Source organism: Suncus etruscus, chromosome 13, assembly GCF_024139225.1.
Source record: "Suncus etruscus isolate mSunEtr1 chromosome 13, mSunEtr1.pri.cur, whole genome shotgun sequence".
Classification (NCBI taxonomy): domain Eukaryota; kingdom Metazoa; phylum Chordata; class Mammalia; order Eulipotyphla; family Soricidae; genus Suncus; species Suncus etruscus.
In genome coordinates this window covers 38,363,701-38,377,253 of record NC_064860.1, presented here as the reverse complement: position 1 = coordinate 38,377,253, position 13,553 = coordinate 38,363,701, and the positions used below count along the sequence as shown (strand labels likewise).

Here is a 13,553-nt window from a genome sequence, read left to right as displayed (position 1 = left end):
TTGTTGTTGTTTTGCTTTGGGGCTATACCTGGCAGTGCTCAAGGCTGTTACTCCTGGTTTTGCACTCAGAAGTTACTCCTGGTAGGCTAGGAAGACCGTATGGAATGCTGAGAATGGAATGGAACCCAGGTCGGCTGGATGCAAGGCAAATGCTCTACTCTCTGTGCCATCGCTCGGGCCCCTTTCCATAGATTTTTAGATCTGGTTATAACATGACATAAAGTAATGAAACGATTTTTTGGTTTGGAGCCACACTTCGTGGCCCTCAGGGGATATTCCTTGGCTCTGCACTCAAGGAATTAATTACTCCTGGTGGCTCTGAGATCAAACTGAGTGCTGGAGATCAAACCTGGATTGAGCATTTGCATGCGACAGAATGATTCTAGCTTTAAAAATGATTTTTTAAAAAAATTTTGGACCACAACCAGTGATGCTCAGTGGTTACTCCTCGCTATGTGCTCAGAAATTGCTCCTGGCTTGGGGGACCATATGGGATGCTGGGGGGGTCAAACCACAGTCTGTCCTGGGTCAGCCTTGTGCAAGGCAAACTCCCTACTGCTGCGCCATCGCTCAGGACCTAAAAATGATTTTTTGAGGTTTATTTCTTTATAAAATGCAAACTAAGTAAAATAAATTATAAAGTACATTTACAAGCAGAAATCCTTGTAGATATTTTAGTAATTTTCATTGAGTTTAACATTGAACAATACTGGGATCCAGAGTGATGGAACAGGGACTAAGATGTTGCCAACCAGGATTTGATTCCCCAGGATTCCATATGGTCCCCAGAGTACCATAGGTGTGATTCCTGAGTACAGAGCAAGAAATGACCCCTGATCCACTGGTTGTGGTCCAAAAACAAAACAAATAAAAAGACTTAAGTAATAATGAGTAAGGGGAAATGGAATTTAAATGAACTCAAATTTGGAAACAAATAATAATAAAACAAATAGACCTTAATGACAGTAAGTCAACGGCCCTGCAAGCCTCCTACATGATTAGGTATGAAAGACCCTTGCATTTCTATAGTACTTTGGAGAACATTATGAAAGGGTTTGAGGGAAAGGACTATAGAAATTTCCAACAACTAAAAAAACAAACAAAGAAACAAACAAAAAAAAAACCTCATGTAAGCCTCATTTGTTGTTTCTTTTAGCAATAACTTAGTTGCTCATCTCATCTTCCTCTTTCTCATTCCCCATGCTATTATTCCCTATCCAAGTCATCCTTTTACACTCATCAATTCAAGTAAGATTACAGCCATTAACTTTTTAAAATATTTTGCTTTTTTGGCTACACAATGCAGTGTTCAGGGCTTACTGCTGATGTGCTCAGGAATAACTCCTGTCGATTTTCAGGGGACCAAATGGAGTACCAGGGTTCTGTGAGGATGGAACCTGAGTTGGGTGCATGCAAGGCAAATGCCCTACCCACTAGAGTATTATTTCCAGCCCATATCTTTTTCTTTTCTTTAAATCAGGTTTTTTGTGTGTGTGTGTGTGTGTGTGTAGCGGGGAGGGGTTGAGGGTTATTTTCGGCTACACCAGGCAATGCTAAGGGCTTACTCTTGGCTCTGTGCTCGGGGATAAATTCTGTCAGATTCAGGAGACTATATGGCGTATCAATGATTTAACTGGGGTTGACTGTGCAAGGCAAACACTCTACCAACAATACTATTGCTCTATCCCCCAATTAAAAAAAAAACATTAAAATAGGTTATAGGCAAATGCCCTACCCACTTCCTCTGGCCCAGCCATGATCTTTTTATAAGACTCTATTAAATTACAGAGTTGATGAGTATAATATATATATACTATTAATGATATAGTAGAAACAGTACCAGGATTCATGACTTCTGTCCAAACAACAGCTGCAAAAATTCAGTTAGCTCATCTAGTATTTCTCATACTCACTTTATAGAGTTGCAGGAGGACTGCAAGAACACTTCAGAGACCTTCTCTTATTAATTCTTATATATATCATGGAGCAGGGAGGTAACAAAGTGCTCTATGTTATTACTGCTGTTAAATATCACTTGGCTAAGAGGATATCTCAAGTTATAAAGTGGTATTTTTCCTCTTTGCAATTAATAAATCTTGTACAGGAGGTACTTTGAAACTGCAGCAAATCAAATTTACAGTAACTTATAAGTAAGTTAAAATGTCCCTACCAACAATAAAATTGCACTGATTTTTTTCAAACTTACAAATGCTATAATAATGTTATATTTGATGGAGATAAGTAGATTATAGTATAGCTTACTCCTTACTTCGCACTCAGGAATCACTTCTGGCAGACTTGGGAACATATTGGGGTGCCAGGGATTAAACCAGGCAAGGTAAGTGATCTCCCCACAATACTACTGATCTGTCTCCCAATTTATAAAAACATTAAACAGGAGGGCTGGAATGGTGGCATGGCAGTATGGCATTTGCCTTGCATGCAGCTGACCTAGGAGGGACTGTGATTCGATCCCCCAGTGTCCCATATGGTCCCCGTAGCCAGGACTGATTTCTGAGCTCATAGCCAGGAGTAACCCGAGTGTCACCAGATGTGGCCAAAAACAAAACAAAAAACCCCAAAACAAAGAAACAAAAACATTAAATAGGTTACTAAACTATTATCTGTTCATTTTTTAAAAAAATTGCAATATACATGCATCTGTATTTCTAACTAGAAAAGATACTAACAATGCTGTTTTATTAGTGACATTTCACTGTACAAACACTATTTATTAATGCCCACATATTTATTAACATCTGATTACAAATAATATTACTTTAATTATCTTCGTATTTTATAATCATTCTCTTAAATTAGTTTTCCTGGAATACAAATTTGTAGGTCAATCGATAATGCTACTTTTATGGTTCTTACTTACTGCCAAATTGCTTTCTGCAACACTTAAAAATCAGTTCATCAGCTGTAAGAATAGCATATTAGTTGTCTTGATATCTAATGAATAAGAGTTTAACTTTTGGCCTGAAGCGGTAGGGCATTTGCCTTGTAGGTGCTAACCTAAGACAGACCACGGGTTCGATTCCCTGGCATCTCATATGGTCCCCTAAGCCAGAAACAATTTCTGAGCGCATAGCCCTGAGCATCACCGGATGTGGGTCAAACCCCCCCCTCAAAGGGAGATTTTAACTTTCAAAATAAATGAACTGTCAGTGAACATTTGTTGAATGCCCACTGTGTACAGTGCAAATGTTACCTGCTACCATCAAATGTTACTAGGTTTTACAGTTAGGTTAGGTCAGCCTAGATTTCTCACAACCTGAGAGCAATCTAAAAAAAAAACAAGGTTGACCTTAACCAAAAACTCACTGAAACACTTGTGATTGTCTGATGAGGATAGTAGGTCTTTCTTCTCTCTCAATATGAGTGTTCCATCACTTCAGTAATATTGTTCTAAGGCTTTTGCAATTTATACATTATTACTCTTTCTCAGAATAAATACATCATCTGAGCTGGAGAAATAGCACAGCGGTAAGGCATTGCCTTGCATGCAGCCGATCCAGGATGGATGGTGGTTCGAATCTCGGCATCCCATATGGTTCCTGTGCCTGCCAAGAGTGATTTCTGAGCACAGAGCCAGGAGTAACCCCTGAGTGCTGCCAGGTGTGACCCCCCCCCTCAAAAAAAAAGAATAAATACATCAGTTACTTCTTTCATGAAGCTCATTTTATGCAATAAGAAAACAGAATAGTTGCATATCCTGTGATAACTATTTTGACTTTCCTATTATGTCATATATACTTTTTCTTCACTAGTGGTAATAAGGCACTGACATTTTCATATAAGAAAATAAGATGTTCATTCTATTTAATGACATGCATAAGGGAACATGTCCAGCATTAAAAGTGTTCAGGTAACCATAGAAATGCAAAGTAAAAAAATAATACCTATCAAATGTGCAAATGTATCGAAAATGATGGTCTTCCTCAATGCTGACAAGAGTGTGGCAAACTGGCCTATTGCCAGTTTAACAATCTATTTGGAAAGCAATTTGGCAATGTTTCAAGAATAATAAAAAGGCTAAATATTTAACTCTACAATTATACTCTCAAGAATATAATTCTTAAATAATGGAAAAGCTACCTGTTTAAGGATACTTAGTGTAGTATTAGTGAAAATTTTAATATAGGATTGGAAAAACAGTACCGAGGGTAGGGCACTTGACATGCACATGGCTTACTTGGGTTTGATATGGTCCCAAGTATCACCAGGTGTGATCCCTGAGTGCACACCTAAGAGTAAGATCTGAGCCCTGCAAGATTAGCCCCAAATGCCCTATCCCCCAAAATTGAAAAGGCTAAAATACTAGTATGGGAGGATAGATCATTACATGAATTAGGGTTTAAGAACTCAAGAGAATAATGTACACACCTGAGAATCTCAGGTAATGTGTTATTACAGTAAGCAGAACAATAGATTAAATGTATTTTATAGTTACAATTGGTTTAGAAAAGGCAACAATCAGAAAAAAATAGGGCAAGGGGCTGGAATGATAGTATAGCAGGTGGGAATTTTGGCAACATGGCCAATCTGGGTTTGATCTCCGGCATCCCAAATGGTCTCTCCAGTACTGCCAGAAGTGATTTCTCAATACAGAGCCAGAAGTAGCACCTGTGCATCACAAGATGCAAAACAACAACAATAACATATATATAGTAATAAATATATATACATATATATGTATATATATTTATTACAAGATGAAAACAGATAATTTAAGAAAAGGTGGCCACTTTCTCTTTAGTTTTGTTTTTGAAATGGCTGTGTATCAAAAGAAAATTTTAACAAACTTGCAAAATTCTTTTAAAAATTCTACATAGCTTGTCATGCTGGCTTACAATTTCCATGCTTCTTCAACAGTGAGTCTCCTCTCAATGATCTCCCTCCGCAGTTTTACCATTTCCCTTTGAAGTTCTTCTTCCTCTTTCTTGGCTTCCAGAGCCTTCCTTTTCTTCTCTTCTTGTACCAAGTACTGAGCCTCCAGAAACACCGATTTTTTCAGATTCTTTTCAATTCGCTGGCGCTCCAGTTCTTTTTCACGTCGTAAGCGATTTTCTTTTACCTTAAAGAAAGGTGAAATGCTGCCTTTCGAGTATAAAAAGAATACACAAAACTTTAAAAATAATTTTCTTCAAATACACTTAGTTTGAAACATTGGGCCTATAACTCCAGTTTATGTGTGTAGTAGGGCAAATTCATTGTTTACTAGCTAAGGGCAAATAGAAAATTTTTAGATAAAGTCAGATAATATCTCTATGAAATAATTTGGGAACAATATACATTAGAAATGAGAATTTAATGAATCAGATGTTAAGTTTTGAGTCTTAATTTAATATGATTTCCCACCCAAAGCAATTTTCTAAAATGTACACTGTTGCTATGTCCTTAGGGTCTGATGCTAACTATAATCTGAGGATTTTATTTTTTGAGGCAACATTGTAAAGTTAGGATAGTGATTTATTACTTTAAGGAACAACACAACCCTTTATTCATTTTTAAAACTAAATTTATGTATGATTCAGGATCATTTATAGAAGTCAAAAGTATGAATTTAAATATTTCTAAGTAAGTTCAATCCATTTTTCCTCAAAACCTTCAAGGGGCTTGATTTAGCTATAACTTAAGTGATCCATAACTCACTGCTTTTCTCAACTTGCCTTTATTGTACTCCCCAATTATAAAAATTCCAAACAATGATGCTATCTCTAGTTCTTTTCTCCCTTTGTTCATAAATCTAAACCAGGATCATTTTTTCTACCAATTTCTCTAAAATTCTCAGTGCTGGTTAAGCACCTTTTAATACTTTAAATGTAATAAGAAATTCAATATTACAAAAAGATAGCACATACACAGGTACAGTTCTTGTTTAGTCTTAATTCTGAACACCTGACAAAACTTGGGTGTTCTCCTTTCTTGAAACTGCATCTTTTTCCTATAACCTACTATTCCTTTTGAAAAGAAAGTTCCCATATGCCTTTCTAATTCAAACAGCTGAACTAGATTTAATTCAGATCTGTCCTTCCTTTTAAATTACAATCACAAAATGAGTTATTTTTTCAGTTGTCTAGAATTATTATAATAGTCATCAGAATAATCATGATATTAATATATTGATGTCACAATTCAAAAACCAAATACAAATATACATATTTATAACAGGAAGTTCCACATCCAAACTAATGTCTAGCTTACAACTTTGTTGGTCAAAATTAATTGTTTCTTTTAGTTTGCTTAAATAGTTTCTTATTCTCAGTTTGTGAACATTATTTTTCTTCTGAAGTTCTTATATTTTATTTTTGTTCTTTCTAACCAAATCACAGATGGCATTCTTTTTTCATAATAAAGCCTAAGTCTTTATTTAAGTGTATTAAATGTGTTACACAAAAATTGCTTCCTGTTATCCATTTTAATTTTGTTTTTCCTCCCACCTGCTTATGTCTCATCTCCATGGTAAGACGAGGATCCTTCTGCTGCTTCTTCTCTTGGTTTTCCTTCACTCGAAGATCATCCAAGATCCTAGAATCCATCACATCTTTTTGGAGTAAATGATCCATAAATTTTTTAACAGCGTCCCCTTCTTCTTCTTCCTCCAAATAGTCACATAAATCTCAGAGAAACAGAATAACAACAAAATGTTCTAAAATTTAACTTTAATGTCTACATCTATAGAAATACTACTGGTATAATGAAATAAAAACAACAAAGCTATGAGTGTACAATTTAAGTGCCAGTTTAAGTGCCAATTTGAATGCGTATTGTTCTCTGCAATTATCACCTTCAGTATATCACACACACACACACACACCTCTATTGACAACTGGTACACTTCAAAAAAGAACAAGAACAATAGTGCTAGAGAGGATGTGGAGAGAAAAAGGGTCTCATTTACTGCTGGTGGTAATGGCTACTGGACCAGAATTTTTGTAAAACAATATGAACATTTTTTAAAAACCCAGAAATTGAGCTTCTATATATATCCCAGCAATACTACTTCTGGGAATATACCCTAAAGTACCATAAACACAATGAAGAAAAGGCATCTTCACTCCTCTTTTCATTGCAACATATAGCCATATAGTTAATAGCACATAGTTCATTGTAACACAATAGCCATCCCTATGGGTCCTCAAATATTTTAAACAGGAGTCCAGTTTACTGTCCCTCAGACCATTGAAATGCCAGATTATTGTTTAAATAAAACTATGAATAATAATGAACTGCAGGCCATAGTTTGAGGACACATGCCTGAGACTCAGAGGAGGAATTGAGAGATAGAGAGAAGGAGGGGAGGTAGAGGGTGTAAAACACATTCTATACGTGTGCACTGTGGGCTTGGGACAAGTAGGCTGCTAAGCAGGACAGACAGTAGTGGCAAAAACACCTGGTGGGCCACATAAATGTTTTTGGCGGTTCACATGATGCCCACATGCCATTTGAGGACCCCTAAACTATACAATGGACTACTATATAGCCATTAGGAAAAAATGAAGTCATGAAATTTGCTTATACAGGGATGGTTAGGCATAGTGTCATGCTGAGTGAAATGAGTTAGAAGGAGAGGAACAGACATAGAATTATACTTATTACAGGACATTAAAAAAACAAACAACCATAATATGAGAATAATAAACAAAGGCATTAGAAATAAAGGTCAGAAACAATATATCAGACCAAAGAGGGTTCCCACATTGATTTAGTCTCTTCCCCCTGTCTGTCAAGGCCATATTCTTTGCTCTGTCACATAAAATCACAGATCTCCTTTAAAATACTATATGAATTTTATATCAATTAAAGCATATACTATGAATTTTGGGGGGGGGTTTGGGCCACACCCATTTGATGCTCAGAGGTTACTCCTGGCTAAGCGCTCAGAAATCGCCTCTGGCTTGGGGGGACCATATAGGATACCGGGGGATTGAACCGCAGTCCTTCCTTGGCTAGCGCGTGCAAGGCAGATACCTTACCTCTAGCGCCACCTTGCCGGAAAGCATATACTATGAATTTTATATCAATCAAACATATACTATGTATTCTTTCTTTGGTTAAAATGCTTTCATTAATATAATTATTTTAAAACTCATCCATGCTGCAGTATCTATAATTTAACTGTTTTTTGTTTTTTTTTTTGGTTTTTGGGTCACCTGGCAGTGCTCAGGGGTCACTCCTGGCAGGCACGGGGGACCATGAGATGCCGGGATTCAAACCACTGTCCTTCCTAAATCAGCAGCGTGCAAGGCAAGCGCCTTACTGCTTGCTATCTCTCCAGCCCCTATAACTTTTTTTTTTTTTTTTTTTTTTTTTTTGGTTTTTGGGCCTCACCCAGTGACACTCAGGGGTTACTCCTGGCCAGGTACTCAGAAATCGCACCTGGCTTGGGGGACCAAATGGAACCCTGGGGATCGAACTGAGATCCATCCTGGGTAAGCCGAGCACAAGGCAAACATGCCCTACCGCTGCACTATCACTCCAGCTCCAGTTTAAGATTTAAAAAAAAAAAAAATGTAGAGGCTGGAGCGATAGCACAGCAGTAAGGTGCTTGCCTTGCATGCAGCGGACTCTGGACGGAAGGTGGTTCGAATCCCGCATCCTATATGGTCCCCCTTGCTTGTAGGTGCAATTTCTGAGCACAGAGTCAGGGGTAACCCCTGAATGCTGCTGGGTGTGACCAAAAATAAAAACAAAACCAAAATCAAACCATTTTTATAGAGGTATAAGAATTTACAAAACTGTTAATCATACTTTTCATGTACACATCATTCCAATACTACATCTAACAGCATAGAGCTTCCTACCGCCAGTGTACCAAGAATTACACTCCTCCCTCTCCTATGTAAGTGAGGTTCTGGATACAAAATCTTCTGTATATAAAATCTTGAGTTTAACCATATGTTGTTCCCATACTATGCTTCTATCCCATATATGGGAGAGCTCTCTCTCTCTCTCTCTCTCTCTCTCTCTCTCTCTCTCTCTCTCTCTCTCTCTCTCTCTCTCTCTCTCTCTCTCTCTGTCTCTCTCTCTGTCTGTCTCTGTCTCTCTTTCTCTCTCTCTCTCTCTTATCTCATTATTTTAAAAAAAAATTCTAAGAATATGAGTCTAACAACAGCTAAATAGGATCCTCCCAGAAAGCAGGGTCCCTATCCTAGAAGTTGTGTAAGCAGAAATAAACTCCCCCTTGGGATTAGGGCCCCAGTAGATGAAATATTCCTTAGTGGCTGAGGGGAAGGGAAGATAAAGATAATTTTTTTTTGATTGGGCCACACCTGGTGTTGTTCAGGTGTTGCTTGGCTTTGCTCTCAGGATTATTCCTGGAAGTACTCAGGGGAACATAGCAGGTGCCAGGGACTGAACCCTGGACAGCTTTGTGCAAGGCAAAGTCCAAATCACTGTACTATAACGCTGTCCCCAAGGTTGCGATCTTGTAGGATTTCTCTAAAGAGCTCATGAGATTGTGGTTCCCAAATTGGGAGTTCTGTAGAACTGTAAAGAAGAATTGTAAAGAACTGTGTTGAGAGGTGAAAAGAGAGCAAGGGTGTTTGAGTCATGCATGAGAAGCAGCCACCACCATCTCCACATCAAATGCTCCTCTAAGAGAAAAAAAAACTTCAAATTCTCTGAGCACACTTTATAAAAACTTAACTTGTATACCAGCTTTGAAACAAATAATGGCATATTTTATAAATATAAAATGATAAATGTATATTTAAATGTAGTATCATCCATTAAAGTAGTAGTCATCCAACAATACTTGAAAGAGTTACTCTTTTTGTTTATCTTTTGTTTTTGGGTCACATCCAGCAGTGTCAGGAACCAGATGTGGTACTGGCAATCAAACTGGGATTGGCCATGTGCAAGGCAAGCACATTAACCCATGTGTTATCACTTTGGCCCATGGGAGATGTATTCTTAAACTGCATTCATTACTGTTACAACCATTAAAATAACTATACATAATAGACTATTCTAATTTTAAATAATAATAAATTATGAATGTAACATAAGAATTTAAGTGGAATCATGGAAAAGTCAATTATAAGATTAAGTAAAACGCTAAAAGTCATTTCTTATTCAAAACAGACTTCTTGAAAACACTTGAAATTAAAACATATAAATTCTTACCGTCAAACTTGTTATATTTCAAATGGGGACAGGTTTCTAGTACTGGAGGGATATTTGACACAGTGTCTTCAGTATCACCTTCTCCATCACTTGCTAGTTCTTGTTTAAGTTTGATGTCTAGCCAGTCATTGACCAGCTCCTGAGCTATCAATAAAAACCAAAACCGTATTTTTAATATTTTAGTTATAGAAACATCTCTAATTTTTAATTACTTCAGATTTTCTTCACTATTTTAATGTCTTTGGCAAATATTAAATAAGCCATAAATAACAGAGAAAAGTTCATAGAGATATACATGAGGTAGGATGCTTATTTTGCACGTAGTTGTCTGGGATTTGATCCCCAGACCTGACAAGATCACCTGAGTCCTGCCAAGAATAAGTCTGAGCACAAAGCCAGGAGTAAGCCTGAGCACTACTGGGCCCAGACCAAAAATATCTCAACAAATAAACTAAAACAATAGGTAAAAGAAAACCTACTGCTACAAGCTTATACTCAAATTGTGGAAGAGAGACAATAAATACATTAAAAAAAAAAACAGAGAAAAGAAATTTAATGTGTATAAAATTCAGGTGAATGTATATAGTTTTAGGTAAACTGATTTATCAAAAAAAACTATTAAGTGGGCATATGAGCAAAGAAGAGACAAAAAGAAGCATATGGCTATGATAAGAATTTTAATCGATGCAGGAAAAAAGCAAATACAAGGGCCCTGTGGCAAGAAAGTCTAAGGAGAGATTTCATTATTTTAACACCTGCATGCCATCACTGGTCTGTGGATTAGATGCTGAAAAGTATGGCTTCCTGAGTTCTGCCAGGAGTGATCCCTGAGCACAGAATCAAGAGTCAGCCTGGAGTACTGCCAGATATGGTCCAAAAAGTAACCCAGAATAGAGATTCTATATGAGCCAGTGATTCAAAATCTTGGCATCTACCCCCAGGAAATCAAAACATTAATTTGAAAAAAATATATATATATGCTTATGTTCACTACTGTGTTAATTATAATGGCCATAATTCAAATGTCCAATATATGAATGATAAAAGCTATAGTATGTATATATATATATATATATACACACACACACACACACAGGACTGGAGAGATAGTACAGCAGGTAGAGCATTTGCCTTGCATGCAACCACCAGGTTCAATTCCCTCTGCTCTGCAAGAGTGATCCCTGAGTGCAGAAGAGGAGTAAATCGTGAGCACTGCAAGGTGTGACCCCAACAACATGCCCCTCCCAATTCTGTTTCACTAAGAAATAAGGGTATGCACTTTGCAATGCATTGTCAATTATGATTTAGTAAGCTCTGCTTTAAAGATTTAACATCACAAAAAAAAAATTTCTCTCACCTTCTGCATAGACTTCATCATGGTCCTCTACTTGTTCAGATGCTTTCAAATCTATAATTTGGTCTAACAATCTTCTGGATAAATCTGAATTTCCATGAGAAAACACTTGGGAAACAGCAAATTCTGATGCTTTTTCCACTTTCTTCAATACAATAGAAAAAATATCCATTAATATAAAAACTTTGTTTTTATTTTGGGCCACCCCTAGAGATACTCAGGGGTAACTCCTATCTCTGTGCTCATAAATTACTCCCGGTGATACTCAAGGAACCATATGGGATACCAGGGATTGAATCATGTCAACTGTGTGCAAGGCAAATGCCTTACATGCTATACTATTGCTTCAGAATTCCAAATTTCCTTTTATTTAAAAACCTTATTTTCTGCCAACTATAAAAATACATTCAGTTTTCTATTTTAGAAGGAATTCTTGTTTAAACACTGATATAAATCATCTTTTCATTTCATACACAACATGAAATTTACACTATTTCACCAGGTTATCAACAAGCTTTCAGAATGTTTATATCTGAATAAAAAGGTTCTACATAACTTTTGTTTAGAACACTAACTATCAGATCTTGAAACATGGATATTTTATTTAAAATAATAAAATTCAGAACTGTACTAGTTTCTACACTATTAGGCCTTTGATGAGTATGAATTAAAGGCAGAATAGCTACACTTTCCCAAATCATCACCCTGGAATGGGACTTCCACGCATGTATGAAGCAAATGCTAGGTTCAGTAAAATTGGAATAGTCATCGAACTGTGGTCAACTGTAATAGTTTAGCTCAAGGTAAGAGAGTAGGTATAACATAGCCAAATTCAGAGGATTAGAGAAGGAATTTGTGAGGACAGTAAAAAAACATCATAAAAGAACTTGCTCCTTCCCTGCCTGCTATTATCCCACTCTCAAAGCAGTGAAAGTTCCATTTTTTTCTAGTTTTTAAGAGCAAAAAACCTACCTTCTGAAAGCTGTTTTTCTCTCTTAGAGTCAATCAACAAGTCTGTTGGCTCTCTACTCAGAATACACAGAAAGTCTGACCCCTTCTTGTCACCTAGCCTGACGGATTTTATATAATAGCCTCTCATCATGGCAGCCAAGAGATCCTTCGAAAATGTAAGTGTTATCATATAAAAGTTCTTCCCTATTACATGGAAACTCTTCCCTATTGCATAGAAAATGAAGAACAAATTCCTGGAACCAGAGAGAAAGTACAGGGGTTAATGTGCTTACCTATACACAGCCAACCCTGGTTCGATCCCTGGCACCACATATGAACCCATGACCACTGCTAGGAGTGATCCCTGAGCACAGAATCAAAAGTAAAAGGTGAACACAGCTGATCTGCAAGTGTAGGAACACTGAGAATCACTTGTTATAATTGTCAATCTGTGAACTGGCTTATGCAGTACAAGTAATGTTTAGCAAGTTTAAAAAATGTTTAAGAATGTTATTTTAAGGGACTGAAGAGATTATATAGTGGGTAGGGCACTTGCTTTGCAAGTGGCTGACTCAGATTCAATCTCTAGTATCCCATCTGGCCCCCCTCTAGGAGTAATTGCTAAATGCACAGTCAGAAGTAACTCTTGAGTATTGTAAAGTGTGGCCCCAAAACAGAAACAAACAATTGCTATTTTGAGCACCTTCGCCATAGTGAGACCTCCAACTACCTTATCTTCACCTCTTGCCTGCTCTCCTTCTTTCACTTACCTGTTTATTTCAAATAGCCCAAGTATGCTCTATCTCAGGACCTTCATGCTTTATTTTCTGCTAGAATGCTTTGTCTCCACATATCCATGTTATATGGAGACCTAGCATTAGTGGGGATGGAATCTGGGTCTCCTGAGACCAGTCTTTTGAGCTAGCACCCCAGTCCACAACTTTTAATTTTTTACACCATACAAGAAATAAATAACAGATATCAAAGCTGGGGTTAGTGGATGTTTAGAAGGGGAGTTACCAAAGAAAAGATAGCCTCCATGGTGCAGATCCAAATGTAGTTGTCTTCTAAGTCAGGACTTTTGCAACAGCTGGCTAGTCTTCTTTGGCAAGTT

General features: G+C 37.1%; 1 protein-coding gene across 1 annotated transcript in view; it reads right to left on the bottom strand.

Annotated features, from left to right (window-relative positions):
- Positions 1 to 13,553, bottom strand: part of CCDC191 (coiled-coil domain containing 191) — a 79,110-nt gene that overhangs the window by 60,281 nt on the left and 5,276 nt on the right. Inside the window, exons 3-6 of the mRNA XM_049785759.1 lie at positions 11,492 to 11,633; positions 10,135 to 10,278; positions 6,447 to 6,625; positions 4,857 to 5,080 (exon numbers count right to left, since the gene is read on the bottom strand). Coding sequence (XP_049641716.1) covers positions 4,857 to 5,080; positions 6,447 to 6,625; positions 10,135 to 10,278; positions 11,492 to 11,633 — 689 coding nt within the window. The remainder of the gene's footprint in view (positions 1 to 4,856; positions 5,081 to 6,446; positions 6,626 to 10,134; positions 10,279 to 11,491; positions 11,634 to 13,553) is intronic.